Here is a 13,710-nt window from a genome sequence, read left to right on the forward strand (position 1 = left end):
CGCCCCCGGCGCCGCCCCCAGGGCCGCCCCGAGGTCCTTCCGGCGCGCGCCCGGGCCCCCGCTCCCTGCCCGGGCCCCTGCCCCGGCGCCCTGCCCTGTCCCCCCACCCGGCCTCCGCCACTTCCACTTCTCGTTTTGTTCTCTCCTCTCTCGTTCGTTCTCTGGGGCTCTCCCCAAGCCCCAGCCCGCGAGGCCTCCCCTCCACCTGATTTCGCCCGCCCCGGTCCCCACTCTCCTCTCAGCTCCTCTTCCCGTCTCCCCCAACTCTTCCCTGGCCCCCTTCTCCAGCACTTCACCCCACCCTTTCCGGCTACCCCCCGCCACCCGGCTCGCAAGTAGCGTGCTCGCGCCCTCCTCCCAGCCTTCCGACTGGCGGCATTCTCACCTACACCTTCAACACGACGCCTACGACCCCCTCACCCGCCGCCTCCCCTCCAGTCCCTTCTTTACCCGCACCTTACGCCCCTCCTCCCGCGCCCTGCAAAAAGCATCCTTCCCGCCATTTTACTTACCAGGGAGTCGACTCAGGATCTGAAATCAGACACCAATGGACTGGTTTGTGGGCAGAAACACACACACCCGCACTCTCGCTCACTTTCAGACACTACACATACACGTACACACACGCATACACAGTGCACCTAGGTCACACACGGACGTGTTCAAGGGACAGCACAATGTTAGGGATTTTCGTCTTAAAGGAGGACAAGCATCTGCTACAACCGCCTCATCTGAGGGCCCAACTGATATAATTTGATTTATCCCTGTATTCTTTCTCCAAACCCCTCTTTTTCTTTCCTCTCCCACCACCCTACCCTTGCCCCGTCCGCCCAGTCACATCCATGCAGCCCTCTATTGGCTTGCAAAAGAACACTTTTATTTTCTCTTACTTTTATTTTCCTTAGCACAACTGTGTGAGGTTATAGAAGGGAAGGCTTCTCAGGAGGAATATGCCAGTGAGTTGGTGGCTGGAGTAGACGAAATCAGTCAGGTGATGAAGAAGAGGTGATCTTACCCATTTTGATAAGTCTTTATAAGGAAGAATAAAATAAATGTAAGAAAATTTTCCTTTTGTAAAAGCCACATCTCTTTTCTGGATCCTTCAGGACTGGGGTTTGTTTGCTTCCTTTTCCGTTTCTCTCCTCGCTGCTCTGTGCCCTAGGTTGTTTTGTGGTCGTCCTGTCGTCCCTCGTGCCCCTCGGCCACCGCTCTGGCCCTTGCCGGCTGCCGATGGGTGCACCCGGACATCTACAACCCTGCAACTTTGTACAGAGAAACACAATCAGCTCTTTCTGCATGTGCTGGTCAAATCCAAACCCAGAGAACAGAAGCGCTTTCGAAGAATGAACAAACATGTGAAATAGGATGTTTTGTGTAGATAAAGCATTCTTGTTACATACTGGTCAATTTGTGATATGTTTTAACTTATTGTCTGTGCTTATTTATGGAATTTGGTTTTCTTAATAAATGTTTGAGCTAATATAAAGCATATTATTTGACTTTTCCGGACAAGTTTATATCAAGTTAAATGTAAATGGATAAAATAAAATCATTTTCAGTATGTGATATGAAGAATGATGGGTTTTGTTGTGACTTTGAATTTCAGGAAAGGGGTCAAGTGGGGGAGGGGAAGAGGGCTCGTCCTGTTGTATGCACGAGGGCTCTCAACTGGCGAAGATCCCGGATCTCAAATGGCGGGAACCCCATTCAGTAGGCTGGGGTTCAGTTTCCGGGTTGCACCGCGCTCTGGTGCAGGAGGCCAGGCTTTGAATCACGCAGTCCACGAGCCGGAAGCCAGAAGACCGGGCCTCGCGCGAGCTCCAGGCCTCGCGAGGCTTTGGGCCTGCCAGGGCTTCCAGAGTGAGTCTCAGGGCGCAGCTGCCGGCACTAAACTCAGGGCTCGAGGGTTGATGAGCTTCTCTTGTGAACCGTTTCCCTACGGCAAGGGAGTGGAGGGCGACCCTCTTCGGGCTGCGTGCTTGTGATAGGAAAGCTGTAGGCCAGAAGGACCATAGTAAAGGAAGTCTGGGGACCGGTAGCTCTGCCCTCAGGCGTCACTAACCCAAAGTCGCGTCTGGTCCCAGGTATGCAGTGGACTGAAACGTGAAAGGGCTGGGCTGTCCGGGGAGGGGGTGGGGGTGTACTTTCCTAGGGCCTAGGCCTCCTGGCTTTTTGAAAGCGGCGACCTGGTTCCTTTGTTTCTTCAGGATCTGGACTCGGCTTCTTATAACCCCAGACCTCACGAGCGGAGGCAAACGGCAGGTCTGAAATAGGACGACCTGGCTTTGGGTTGTGCCTCAGGCTTTGCTTCATCTGGCCGCTCTCGTTTGCTTAGGGTCCTTCCTTGGTGTGAGCCAACCTCGAATACAGCCACGTGCTGAAACTAACTAGTAGTGAAAATTGCTGTTTCTTTGGTAGTCTGAGAGGGAAGGTTGTGGTGTGTTTTAAACTTGGAGGCAAATCAATATCACAGGCATTCTTTGGAAGACTAATCAAAATTGATCTTGTGGTTTAAACTTTAAGGGTCATTATGGGCATTGAGAGTGCACCCAATCCCCTGGGAAGATTTCTCATTTGGTTGCCATAGTGTGTAAACCCTAAAAAGACTGTACCACTGGACTACATATGAATTTTAGGACCTGTTGTAATTGTTACTCAACTAAGAGCACAATAGAATCTCCTCGAAGGCAAGGACAAAAATACATGATTTTCTGTGATCGAGAAAAATCGTGTCTTCATGTTACCTTAGGAATTTAATTGGAGGTAAAATTGGTGAGTGTGTTCACAGAATATTTGAATTTTACATTTTCTAAATGGTATTTTTTAATATAAGGTTAAAATATTAAAGAAGATAAAAACATGCTCATTTGGGATTTCATATACAAATGGAACATTTCTGAATGTTAGCACTCTAGAATTTAGCAGCATAATAATCATTTCTAAAATATCTGTAGATGAAAAATACTTTTTCTTGTTTTTACATTTCATCATATTCCCTTGAATTAACTAGTGCTTTTTTTAAGAAAAATTTGAATTCGTAGCTACTGTAATCTCAAGTCACATTTAAGAGATCACTACAAATTACAGATTGCTTTACCAGTGAGCATGGAAGGTTGTTTACAAGGATGCTAATTTTACAGCTTTTTTATGCTGCTATAAAGCATAACTTTATGATGTAGGAATGCAATAAAGGATGCTAAATGGAATCTTTAAAAATTGTATTTCTCAAAGGCAAGGGAAATCTTTCATTTGAAAAAAATGGGCCAACTCAGAACACTGATGAGAAGTTACAAATCAACTCAAGTGATAGATGCTCTCAAAGATACTTATATTTCATAATATAATGGTTATTTATCAATATTATAATGAAAGTGTACAGAGTTTTTCACTTGACCTGACTTTAGAATAATATTTGTTTCTATAGCAATAGATTTTTGTATTAAGAATCCTGAGCATTTTAATGTCATATATAGTATTAGCATAAGGGAAGACAACCTGGCCTAGGTTGTTAAAGTTGACAGTTTAGCAAAGATAAAAAGCAGAGAATGAGAATCTCAGTCACAAGTCTGAAAGATTTCTGCATTTTGAGGGAGGAAAAAAAACCCAACTACAGAATAATCCTTATTTTTTACTCTTTGTCAGCAGCAATTGTGTCTCCAAACTGTTGAAGTTATAATAATAAATAATTACATTCAGTAAGGGAAAAAAGACAATAAAGGTGAATACTATTAGAAGGCAAGGTAGATAGTACAACATGCTGGATATCCTACCTCTAATGAATTATACTTTTTGCCGAGGGGCCTATTTGGCATTGAATACCGTCACCACATGCTGGCTAGAAAGAGTCAAAGTTTATTATGATGTAACTATGTGATTGATTTATTTGACTACGCATATTCATCCTTGTGTAATTTTCTCCTCAAGATTGGTACTAAATAAATATGTGTGGTAGAACATGATGACATGGTAATGGTGTTGCACTTAGTTTACCTTTTGCTGATGGTGGCAGAAATAGGATATAGGACTTCAACTTCTAAAGGTGATATTAGGTACTGGATACAAAATAGGATGCAGAGCAATTTGGGTAAATCAAGGTAGGTAGAAATGGAGAATACGGAAGAAATTCTAACTTTGGAGCAATTTATGTTTGATTTCCTCAATGACTGCTTCATCTGAAAATGAAAATGTTTCTCATTTGTGTTGTGGACTCTACACTGTAATTTTTAGGATCAAGAGAAAACTTAGCCCACAAAGATGTGTCTTCTAGTAATGCCAGTAGTTAACTTGTCAGTTGAAGGAATGTAACCTTCCTTTTCTCCTTTTCATGACATAAAGGTAATCTCATCTAAGGGCATTTATGTGAAGAAATAACAGCATGGCATGGTGAGACTGCTGGCTCATTAATCCTGGCATCCACTTCCTACAGGGTTCCTTGATTAGTTAGATTCATTCATTGGGCATTTCAGAGTTTTTGATTTGTCACCATTGACTAGGTTCACTGAGTTCAGGCTAAATTGAGCCAGAAGCAATGTTTATTAGTAATTTTGTAGTACAGGCTACCCTAATAATTCAGCCCAAATATCTCATCTGAAAAATATCCATTCACCCTCGCTTCTAATGTGGGTTGCAGCTGTGTTCATAGGGAATTGAAAGAACACAAGTGATTGGGCATGTATTTTCTAAATTATTAATATGATGGCTAATAGCTGTAAACTCATCCTCGTATCCAATGCAGAAATTATGATTCATTTTAAAAATGAAAGCAGCAACAAAGGGGGGCACCCCCTGCCTGACTCTCTGCGCTCTCATCAGTGCAGAGCTTTTGGTACAGGAACCATGGCCTATTTAGCATGTGGTCATTACAGAGAGAAACAGAACAATGCCTTTCGCTTTTCTGCTTGTGCTCTATCAAAAAAAGGCATGAATTTATAAGACTTACTAGAAAATACTTTTAAGGAATTTCAGGGATGAGATACAAAGAGGCCCTCTCTTGATTTTGACAATATCATAATAGTCTTTAAGCAGGCATAATTAGTTGCTTGTGCAGTTAGGCTGCATCTTGTGTCCACATAATCAAATATCACATCTATCCAAGTTTCCATCTTTAAAGCTGAGTTGGATTTGCGACTTGTTGCAGTTGCTCATGCTGCCACAATCCCTTTTAGTTCCTAGTTGAAGTAATTCACAAGTACCAAGAATAGATAATTAACCTTCATGACATATATACTGTATGTTCTTTATATCTTTCATTGAAATGTCACAGGGCTTTATATGCTTTTGCTCACAGCCATTACTGAATCTTTTAAAGATAAACTCAAACAAGGTCAGATTAAAAGCTCTAGAAACCCTTAACACTGAAAAGATTACATGTGATTCCTAAGAAATTAAAAAAATAAAAATTATAAATTATAAAACTCAAAACATAGGTATACTGACATTAAAATAAGTTCTTTGTAGGTTTTATAATTGCAATATTCTGAATGAGTTCAGTGATGCTGAACTGGTTTCTGTTTTTGCTGCCCTTGCTTTTATTAATTATTACATGCTTAGTCTGACTATGAGGTACTCCAACAGTGATTTCAGAAATAACATTTTCAGATGGTGTTTCTTATTTTCCCTCTAGTACCTTACATTTGAGCCCTGTTTTTCAATATACAGGGCACAGAGGCTAAATAACTTGCTCATTACCACATATCTAATAAGTGGCAGAGATCATTTTTAAGTCAGGTCTTCAGGTCGTCGTTCAGCAATACCATTGTATACGTGACAAGTAGATACTGTTGTTATTCTTAAAATACTTTCAGGGAAGACACGAAACCACTTCCTTTACTTAGAAGTTTAATAATCCCCCCCTGTTATTTAACAGGACAGATGATTTAAAAAATTTTTTTGATGCTTTGTATTTTATTTTATTTGTGCAAGAGAGAGACAGAGTGCTAGTGGGGCAGGGGCAGAGAGAGAGGGAGACTCGGAATCTAAAGCAGGCTCCAGGCTCTGAGCTGTCAGCACCAGATCCTGATGCAGTGCTTTAACTCACATACTGCAAGATCATGACCTAAGCTGAAGCTGGACACTTAACCGACTAAGCCAGCCACGTGCCCCCATTTTTTTTTTTTTGAGAGAGAGCAAGTGAGCACAGGAAGAGGCAGAGAGAGAGAGAGAGAGAGAGAGAGAGAGAGAGAGAGAGAGAATCCCAGGTAGCAGGCTCAATGCTCAGTTCAGGGCTTGATCTCACGACTCTGAGATCATGACCTTGCCAAAATCAAGAGTAGGACACTCAACTGACTAGGCTACCCAAGCACTGCAGGACAGATGATTTTTGATGGGACATGATAGCTGCATTAAAATTAAGCATGGTTTTGGGTGGCTCAGTCGGTTGAGTATCCAACTATTGATTTCAGCTCAGGTCATGATCCCAGGGTTGTGGGATTGAGCCGCATGCTGAGTATGGAGCCCACTTGAGATTCTCTCTCTCTCTCTCTCTCTCTCTCTCTCTCTCTCTCTCTCTCTCTCCCTCTCTCTCTCTCTCTCTCCATGTCCCCTGCTCATGTTAGCTCTCTCTCTCTCTAAAATAAAAATAATTAAACATGGTTTCAGGAGTCTAGAAAATGCCTTTCCTCTTGATCTTTACCTGCTTTTTAGAAATGAATTCAAGATTGTTCTACCATGCCACTGAGAAGGCTCTTTATTTGTGTGGGGAATCTTTATCAGTGGAATTGTCTTCTTGTGACATGAGCTCTGGGCTGATGTAACAAGAAACTTGGGAGCCAGCTCTGAGAGTACTTTGAGGGGGATTGGTGGCATTGTAAGGGAGAGGTGATGGTTTGACTCTATCCACAAGGGAGAGCATCCTTGAATCCTTTGGTGCTACAGATAGGTTTCTTGTCTTTCCATGCAAGATTTTATAAGAGGATCTTTTTATTTTACTTAATATATAATATTAAATATTCATAACTCAGGATAAGCTGTTTCTCATTTTTCTGTCCTTCACTGTCAACCATAGAATCATAAAATCTTAGCACTTAAAGGGATATTTGAAGTCACCGCATTCAAATTCCCTGACCATAGTTGTCCCGTTTTCATTTCACGGCAAGTGGACTTGCAGATTCTGACTCATCACAAGACAGATCTCTAATATTGGCCCAAGCACCTGGAAGTCCTTCATTTCATTGAGACTAGTCTGCTTCTTGTTCTTCCTTCTGTAGTCTTGCCTTGTTAAGACTTTCCATCACATATCTTAGTACTGAAATGATTTTTATTTTTAGTCTTTTATTAATCACTATAAGTGAAGTGATTCCCCAGGACAGCTCCCCTTCATGTGGAGACTCAGTGATAGCAAGCTTTTTTTTTCCATTTTGTGGTTTGGCCACTTCATTATGGGGTTTCCATGGTCTTCTGGGAAGGAAAGGAGAGAACTGGAAGGCTGTGAATTGGCTCTAATGGCTTGGCCTGGAAACTCCTGCTAATATTCCAGTAAGTAAGAACTAGTTATGTAGCTTCTTCTAATTGCAAGAGAGCTGGCCAATATAGGGGAGCACATGGATATTCAGTGAGTAGAAAATACCTCTGCAGTCTTATTTTCTCTGTCATAAATACCCTTAGTTCCCTTATTTAACATGTTTTTCATAGTTTATAAGTCAATAACTACTTTTTTTTTGCTTATTGGCAAGGCTGTGGAGATGGGGGTGCCAGAGAAATAGATGATGCCCAAGCTCTTGAAGAACTTATATCTAGATGGTGAGACAAATTTTAGTTAACATACAGTGCAAAAAGTGTTGTACACAAGCTGTTTTTAATGGTTTGATCAAGTGTTAAATTCTCTTATCTGTATAATAAATGCACTGGGAATTCAAAGAAGCAAGAGATCATTGGGGCTAGAATTCCTGAGCAAGGCTTCCTGAAGGAACTGGGCCTCATAGGATAGCACTGTCACCCTGGAGGATTCTCTTCTCCACTTTACTGGAATTTTTTTGTCCTTTCCTTGTGGGCCTTATTTTCAGATCAGTAAAGTAGGTGTGGAATATTTATCTCTATCATTACCAAGTTCTCTATTACCCTCTTAAATTTGGAGTCATTGATCAGATTTAGGTCTCTAATGACCAGGACAAGTGATGGTGGACCATCTGCCATACCCACATTAGTAGCCATTTATAATCTCATATAGTGTTGTTATAGTATCACAGATATTCCCCAAATGGATAAATTGTAGCAGTGTAATTCCCCAATAGCTAGCATTAACTCTGGCAAATAGTAGGTACTCAATAAATGTTTTATTAAGTTGAATTTAGGTTAGACAGGTAAGTGTTAAAGCTCCCAGCTTATTGCACTTGCTATTTGCCTGTTATCACCTAGGGGAGTGGTTACCAATTTTTAAAATACCATATATTAAAAGGCCTATGTAATTATTTTTATTTTATTTTTTGTATTTTTATTTAATTTATATTTTTTAAAATTTACATCCAAGTTAGCATATAGTGCAACAATGATTTCAGGAATAGATTCCTTAATGCCCTTTACCCATATAGCCCATCCCCCCCCCCGCCCCTCTAGTAAAGCTCTGTTTGTTCTCCATATTTAAGAGTCTTTTATGTTTTGTCCCCCTCCCTGTTTTTATATTATTTTTGCTTAAAGTCCTCATATGAGTGAAGTCATAAGATATTTGTCTTTCTCTGACTAATTTCACTTAGCATAATACCCTCTAGTTCCATCCACGTAGTTGCAAATGAAAAATTTCATTCTTTTTGATTGCCGAGTAATACTCCATTATGTGTGTGTGTGTGTGTGTGTGTGTGTGTACACACACCACATCTTCTTTATCCATTCATCCATCAGTAGACACTTGGACTCTTTCCATACTTTGGCTGTTGTTGATAGTGCTGCTATAAACATTGGAGTGCATGTGCCCCTTCGAAATGGCATATCTGTATCCCTTGGAAAGATACCTAGTAGTGCAATTGCTGGTGTTGTAGGGTAGTTCTATTTTTAGTTTTTTGAGGAACCTCCATGCTGTTTTCCAGAGTGGCTGCACCAGCTTGCGTTCCCACCAACAATGCAAAAGAGATCCTCTTTCTCCACATCCTGGCCAACATCTGTTGTTGCCTGAGTTATTAATGTTAGCCATTCTGACCGGTGTGAGGTGGTGTATCTCATTGTAGTTTTGATTTGTATTTCCCTGATGACGAGTGATGTTGAGCATTTTTTCATGTGTCTGTTGGCCATCTGGATGTCTTCTTTGGAGAAGTGTCTATTCATGTCTTTTGCCCATTTCTTCACTGGATTGTTTGTTTTTTGGATGTTGAGTTTGATAAGTTCTTTATAGATATTGGATACTAACCCTGTATCTGATAGGTCATTTGCAAATATCTTCTCCCATTCTGTGGGTTGCCTTTTAGTTTTACTGATTGTTTCCTTCACTGTGCAGAAGTCTTTTATTTTGATGAGGTCCCAATAGTTCATTTTTGCTTTTGTTTTCCTCACCTCTGGAGACGTGGTAAGAAGTTGCTGCAGCCAAGATCAAAGAGGTTTTTGCCTGCTTTCTCCTTGGTGATTTTGATGGCTTCCTGTCCTACATTTAGGTGTTTCATCCCTTTTGAGTTTATTTTTGTGTATGGTATAAGACAGTGGTCCAGGTTCATTCTTCTGCATGTCACTGTCCAGTTTTCCCAGCACCACTTGCTGAAGAGACTGTCTTTATTCCATTGGATATTCTTTCCTGCTTTGTCAAAGATTAGTTGGCCATACATTTGTGGGTCCATTTCTGGGTTCTCTATTCTGTTCCATGGATCTGAGTGTCTGTTTTTGTGTCAGTATCATACTGTCTTGATGATTACTGCTTTGTAATACAGTTTGAAGTCCGGGATTGTGATGCCTCCTGCTTTGGTTTTCTTTTTCAAGATTGCTTTGGCTATTCAGGGTCTTTTCTGGTTCCATACAAATTTTAGGATTATTTGTTCTACCTCTGTGAAGAAGGCTGGTGTTATTTTGATAGGGATTGCATTGAATGTGTAGATTGCTTTGGGTAGTATTGACATTTTAACAATATTTATTCTTCCAGAACAAATATTCCAGAAGCATGGAATATTTTTCCATTTTTTTGTGTGTCGTCTTCCATTTCTTTCATAAGCTTTCTATAGTTTTCAGTGTATAGATTTTTTCACTTCTTTGGTTAGATTTATTCCTAGGTATTTTATGGTTTTTGGTGCAATTGTAAATGGGATCGATTCCTTAATTTCTCTTTCTGTTCTTCATTGTTGGTATATAGGAATGCAACCGATTTCTGTGCATGATTTTATATCCTGCCACTTTGCTGAATTCATGGATCAATTCTAGCAGTTTTTTGGTGGAATCTTTTGGGTTTTCCATATAGAGTATCATCTCATCTGTGAAGAGTGAAAGTTTGATCGCCTCCTGGCCAATTTGGATGCCTTTTATTTCTTTGTGTTGTCTGATTGCTGAGGCTAAGACTTCCAATGCTCTGTTGAATAACAGTGCTGAGAGTGGACATCCTTGTCCTGTTCCTGACCTTAGGAGGAAAGCTCTCAGTTTTTCTGCATTGAAGATGATATTAGCTTTGAGTCTTTTATATATATATATATATATATATATATATATATATATATATATATATGGCTTTTATGATCTCGAGGTATGCTCCTTTTATCCCTACTTTCTTGAGGGTTTTTATCAAGACAGGTACTGTATTTTGTCAAATGCCTTCTCTGCATCTATTGAGAGGATCGGTGGTTCTTGTCTTTTCTTTTATTGATGTGATGAATGACATTAATTGTTTTGCGGATATTGAACCAGCCCTGCATCCCAGGTATAAGTCCAACTTGGTTGTGAATAATTTTTTTAATGTACTGTTGGATCTGGTTGGCTAATATTTTGTTGAGGATTTTTGCATCCATGTTCATCAGGGAAATTGGTCTATAGTTCTCCTTTTTAATGGGGTCTCTGTCTGGTTTTGGAATCAAGGTAGTGCTGGCTTCATAGAAAGAGTTTGGAAGTTTTCCTTCCATTTCAATTTTTTGGAACAGCTTCAAGAGAATAGGTTTAACTCTTCCTTAAATGTTTGGTAGAATTCCCCTGGAAAGCCATCTGGCCTGGACTCTTGTTTTTTGGGAGATTTTTGAGTACTAATTTGATTTGTTTACTGGTTATGGGTCTGTTCACATTTTCTATTTCTTTCTTCCTGTTTCAGTTTTGGTAGTATATATGTTTTTAGGAATTTGTCCATTTCTTCCAGATTGCCCATTTTATTGGCATATAATTGCTCATAATATTCTCTTATTACTGTTTTTTATTTCTGCTGTGTTGGTTGCGATCTCTCCTCTTTCATTCTTGATTTTATTTATTTGGGTCCTTTCCTTTTTCTTTTGGACCAGACTGGCTAGGGGTTTATCAATTTTGTTAATTCTTTCAAAGAATCAGCTTTTCTGGTTTCATTGATCTGTTCTACTGGGTTTTTTTTTGGTTTCGATAGCATTGATTTCTGCTCTAATCTTTATTATTTTCTGTCTTCTGCTGGTTTGAGGTTTTATTTGCCGTTCTTTTTCCAGCTCTTTAAGGTGAAAGGTTAGGTTTCTTTAGGAAGGCCTGGAATGCTATCTACTTCCTTCTTATGACTGCCTTTTGCTGCGTCCCAGAGGTTTTGGGCTGTGGTGTTATCATTTTCGTTGGCTTCCATTTAGTTTTTTTTTTTTTCCTCTTTTTTTTTCAACGTTTTATTTATTTTTGGGACAGACAAAGACAGAGCATGAACGGGGGAGGGGCAGAGAGAGAGGGAGACACAGAATCGGAAACAGGCTCCAGGCTCTGAGCCATCAGCCCAGAGCCTGACGCGGGGCTCGAACTCACGGACCGTGAGATCGTGACCTGGCTGAAGTCGGACGCTTAACCGACTGCGCCACCCAGGCGCCCCACTTAATTTCCTCTTTAACTTCCTCATTAGCCCATTCATTCTTTAGTAGGATGTTCTTGAGTCACCAAGTATTCGTTATCTTTCCAAAATTTTTCTTGTGCTTGATTTCAAGTTTCATAGCATTGTGGTCTGAAAATAGGCATGGTATGATCTCGAACTTTTTGTACTTGTTGAGGGCTGATTTGTGTCCCAGTATGTGGTCTATTCTGGAGAATGTTCCATGTGTACTGGAGAAGAATGTATATTCTGCTGCTTTAGGTTGTAATGTTCTGAATATATCTTTTAAGTCCACCTGGTCCAGTGTGTCATTCAAAACCATTGTTTCCTCATTGATTTTCTGTTTAGATGATCTGTCCATTGTTGTAAAAGGGGTGTTGAAGTTCCCTACTATTATGGTATTATTATCAATGAGTTTCTTTATGTTTGTGATTAATTTATATATTTGGGTGCTTTCATATTTGGAGCATAAATGTTTGTAATTGTTAGGTCTTCTTGGTGTATAGACCCCTTAATTATGATAAAATGCCCTTATTCATCTCTTGTTACAGTCTTTATTTTAAAGTCTAGATGGTTTGATATAAGTATGGCTACTGTGGCTTTTTTTTTGTCGACCATTAGCATGATAGATGGTTCTCCATCCCCTTACTTTCAATCTGAAGGTGTCTTTGGGTCTAAAGTGTGTCTCTTGTAAGTAGCGTATAGATGGATCTTGTTTTCTTATCCATTCTGTTACCCTGTGTCTTTTGATTGGAGCATTTAGTCAGTTGACGTTTAGAGTGAGTACTGAAAGATATGAATTTATTGCCATTATATTTCTTGTAGAGTTGGAGTTTCTGGTGGTGTTCTCCGGTCCTTTCTGGTCTTTGTTGCTTTTGGTCTCCCCTACCCCTGCCCCGTCTTTTCTCCCCTCAGAGAGTCCCCCTTAAAATTTCTTTCAGGGCTGGTTTAGTGATCACAAACTCCTTTAATTTTTGTTTGTCTGGGAAACTTTTTATCTCTCCTTCTATTTTGAATGACAGCCTTGCTGGATAAAGAATTCTTGGCTGCATACTTTTCTGATTCAGCACATTGACTATATCCTGCAACTCCTTTCTGGCCTGCCAAGTTTCTGTGGATAGGTCTGCTGCAAACCTGATCTGTCTTCCCTTGTAAGTTAAGGACTTTTTTTCCCTTGCTGCTTTCATGATTCTCTCCTTGCCTGAGTATTTTGTGAATTTGACTATGATATGCCTTGTTGATAGTCGGTTTTTGTTGAATCTAATGGGAGTCCTCTGTGCTTCCTGGATTTTGATGTCTGTGTCTTTCTCCAGGTTAGGAAAATTTTACACTATGATTTGCTCATATAACCCATCTACCTTTTTTTCTCTCTTCATTTTCTGGGACCCCCCCCCCCATGATTTTGATGTTCCTTTTTTTAAAAACAAATTTTTTTTCAACGTTTATTTATTTTTGGGACAGAGAGAGACAGAGCATGAACGGGGGAGGGGCAGAGAGAGAGGGAGACACAGAATCGGAAACAGGTTCCAGGCTCTGAGCCATCAGCCCAGAGCCTGACGCGGGGCTCGAACTCACGGACCGCGAGATCGTGACCTGGCTGAAGTTGGACGCTTAACCGACTGCGCCACCCAGGTGCCCCTTGATGTTCCTTTTTAATGAGTTACTGATATAATTCTTAAATTGTGCTCTTTTGCCTTAGTCTCCCTCTTTTTTTCTGCTTCATTATTCTCCATAAGTTTGTCCTCTATATTGCTGATTCACTGCTCTGCCTCATCCATCTTTGCCACCGTGGC

The 13,710-nt window shown here is 40.5% G+C and overlaps 1 protein-coding gene across 3 annotated transcripts in view; it reads left to right on the top strand.

Annotated features, from left to right (window-relative positions):
• The first annotated feature begins 7,675 nt into the window (after positions 1 to 7,675).
• The window catches only part of WDR41 (WD repeat domain 41), a 190,987-nt gene continuing 184,952 nt past the window's right edge, over positions 7,676 to 13,710 (top strand). For all 3 annotated transcript variants that reach the window (XR_005783104.1, XM_040450260.1, XM_040450263.1), the window contains exon 1: positions 7,676 to 7,737. Coding sequence is in view for 2 of the 3 variants with exons in the window: in XM_040450260.1 (XP_040306194.1) it covers positions 7,701 to 7,737 (37 nt within the window). In the remaining variant the exon portion in view is untranslated. The remainder of the gene's footprint in view (positions 7,738 to 13,710) is intronic.

Source organism: Herpailurus yagouaroundi, unplaced genomic scaffold, assembly GCF_014898765.1.
Source record: "Herpailurus yagouaroundi ecotype Mexico unplaced genomic scaffold, PumYag 29, whole genome shotgun sequence".
NCBI classification, from domain to species: Eukaryota; Metazoa; Chordata; class Mammalia; order Carnivora; family Felidae; genus Herpailurus; species Herpailurus yagouaroundi.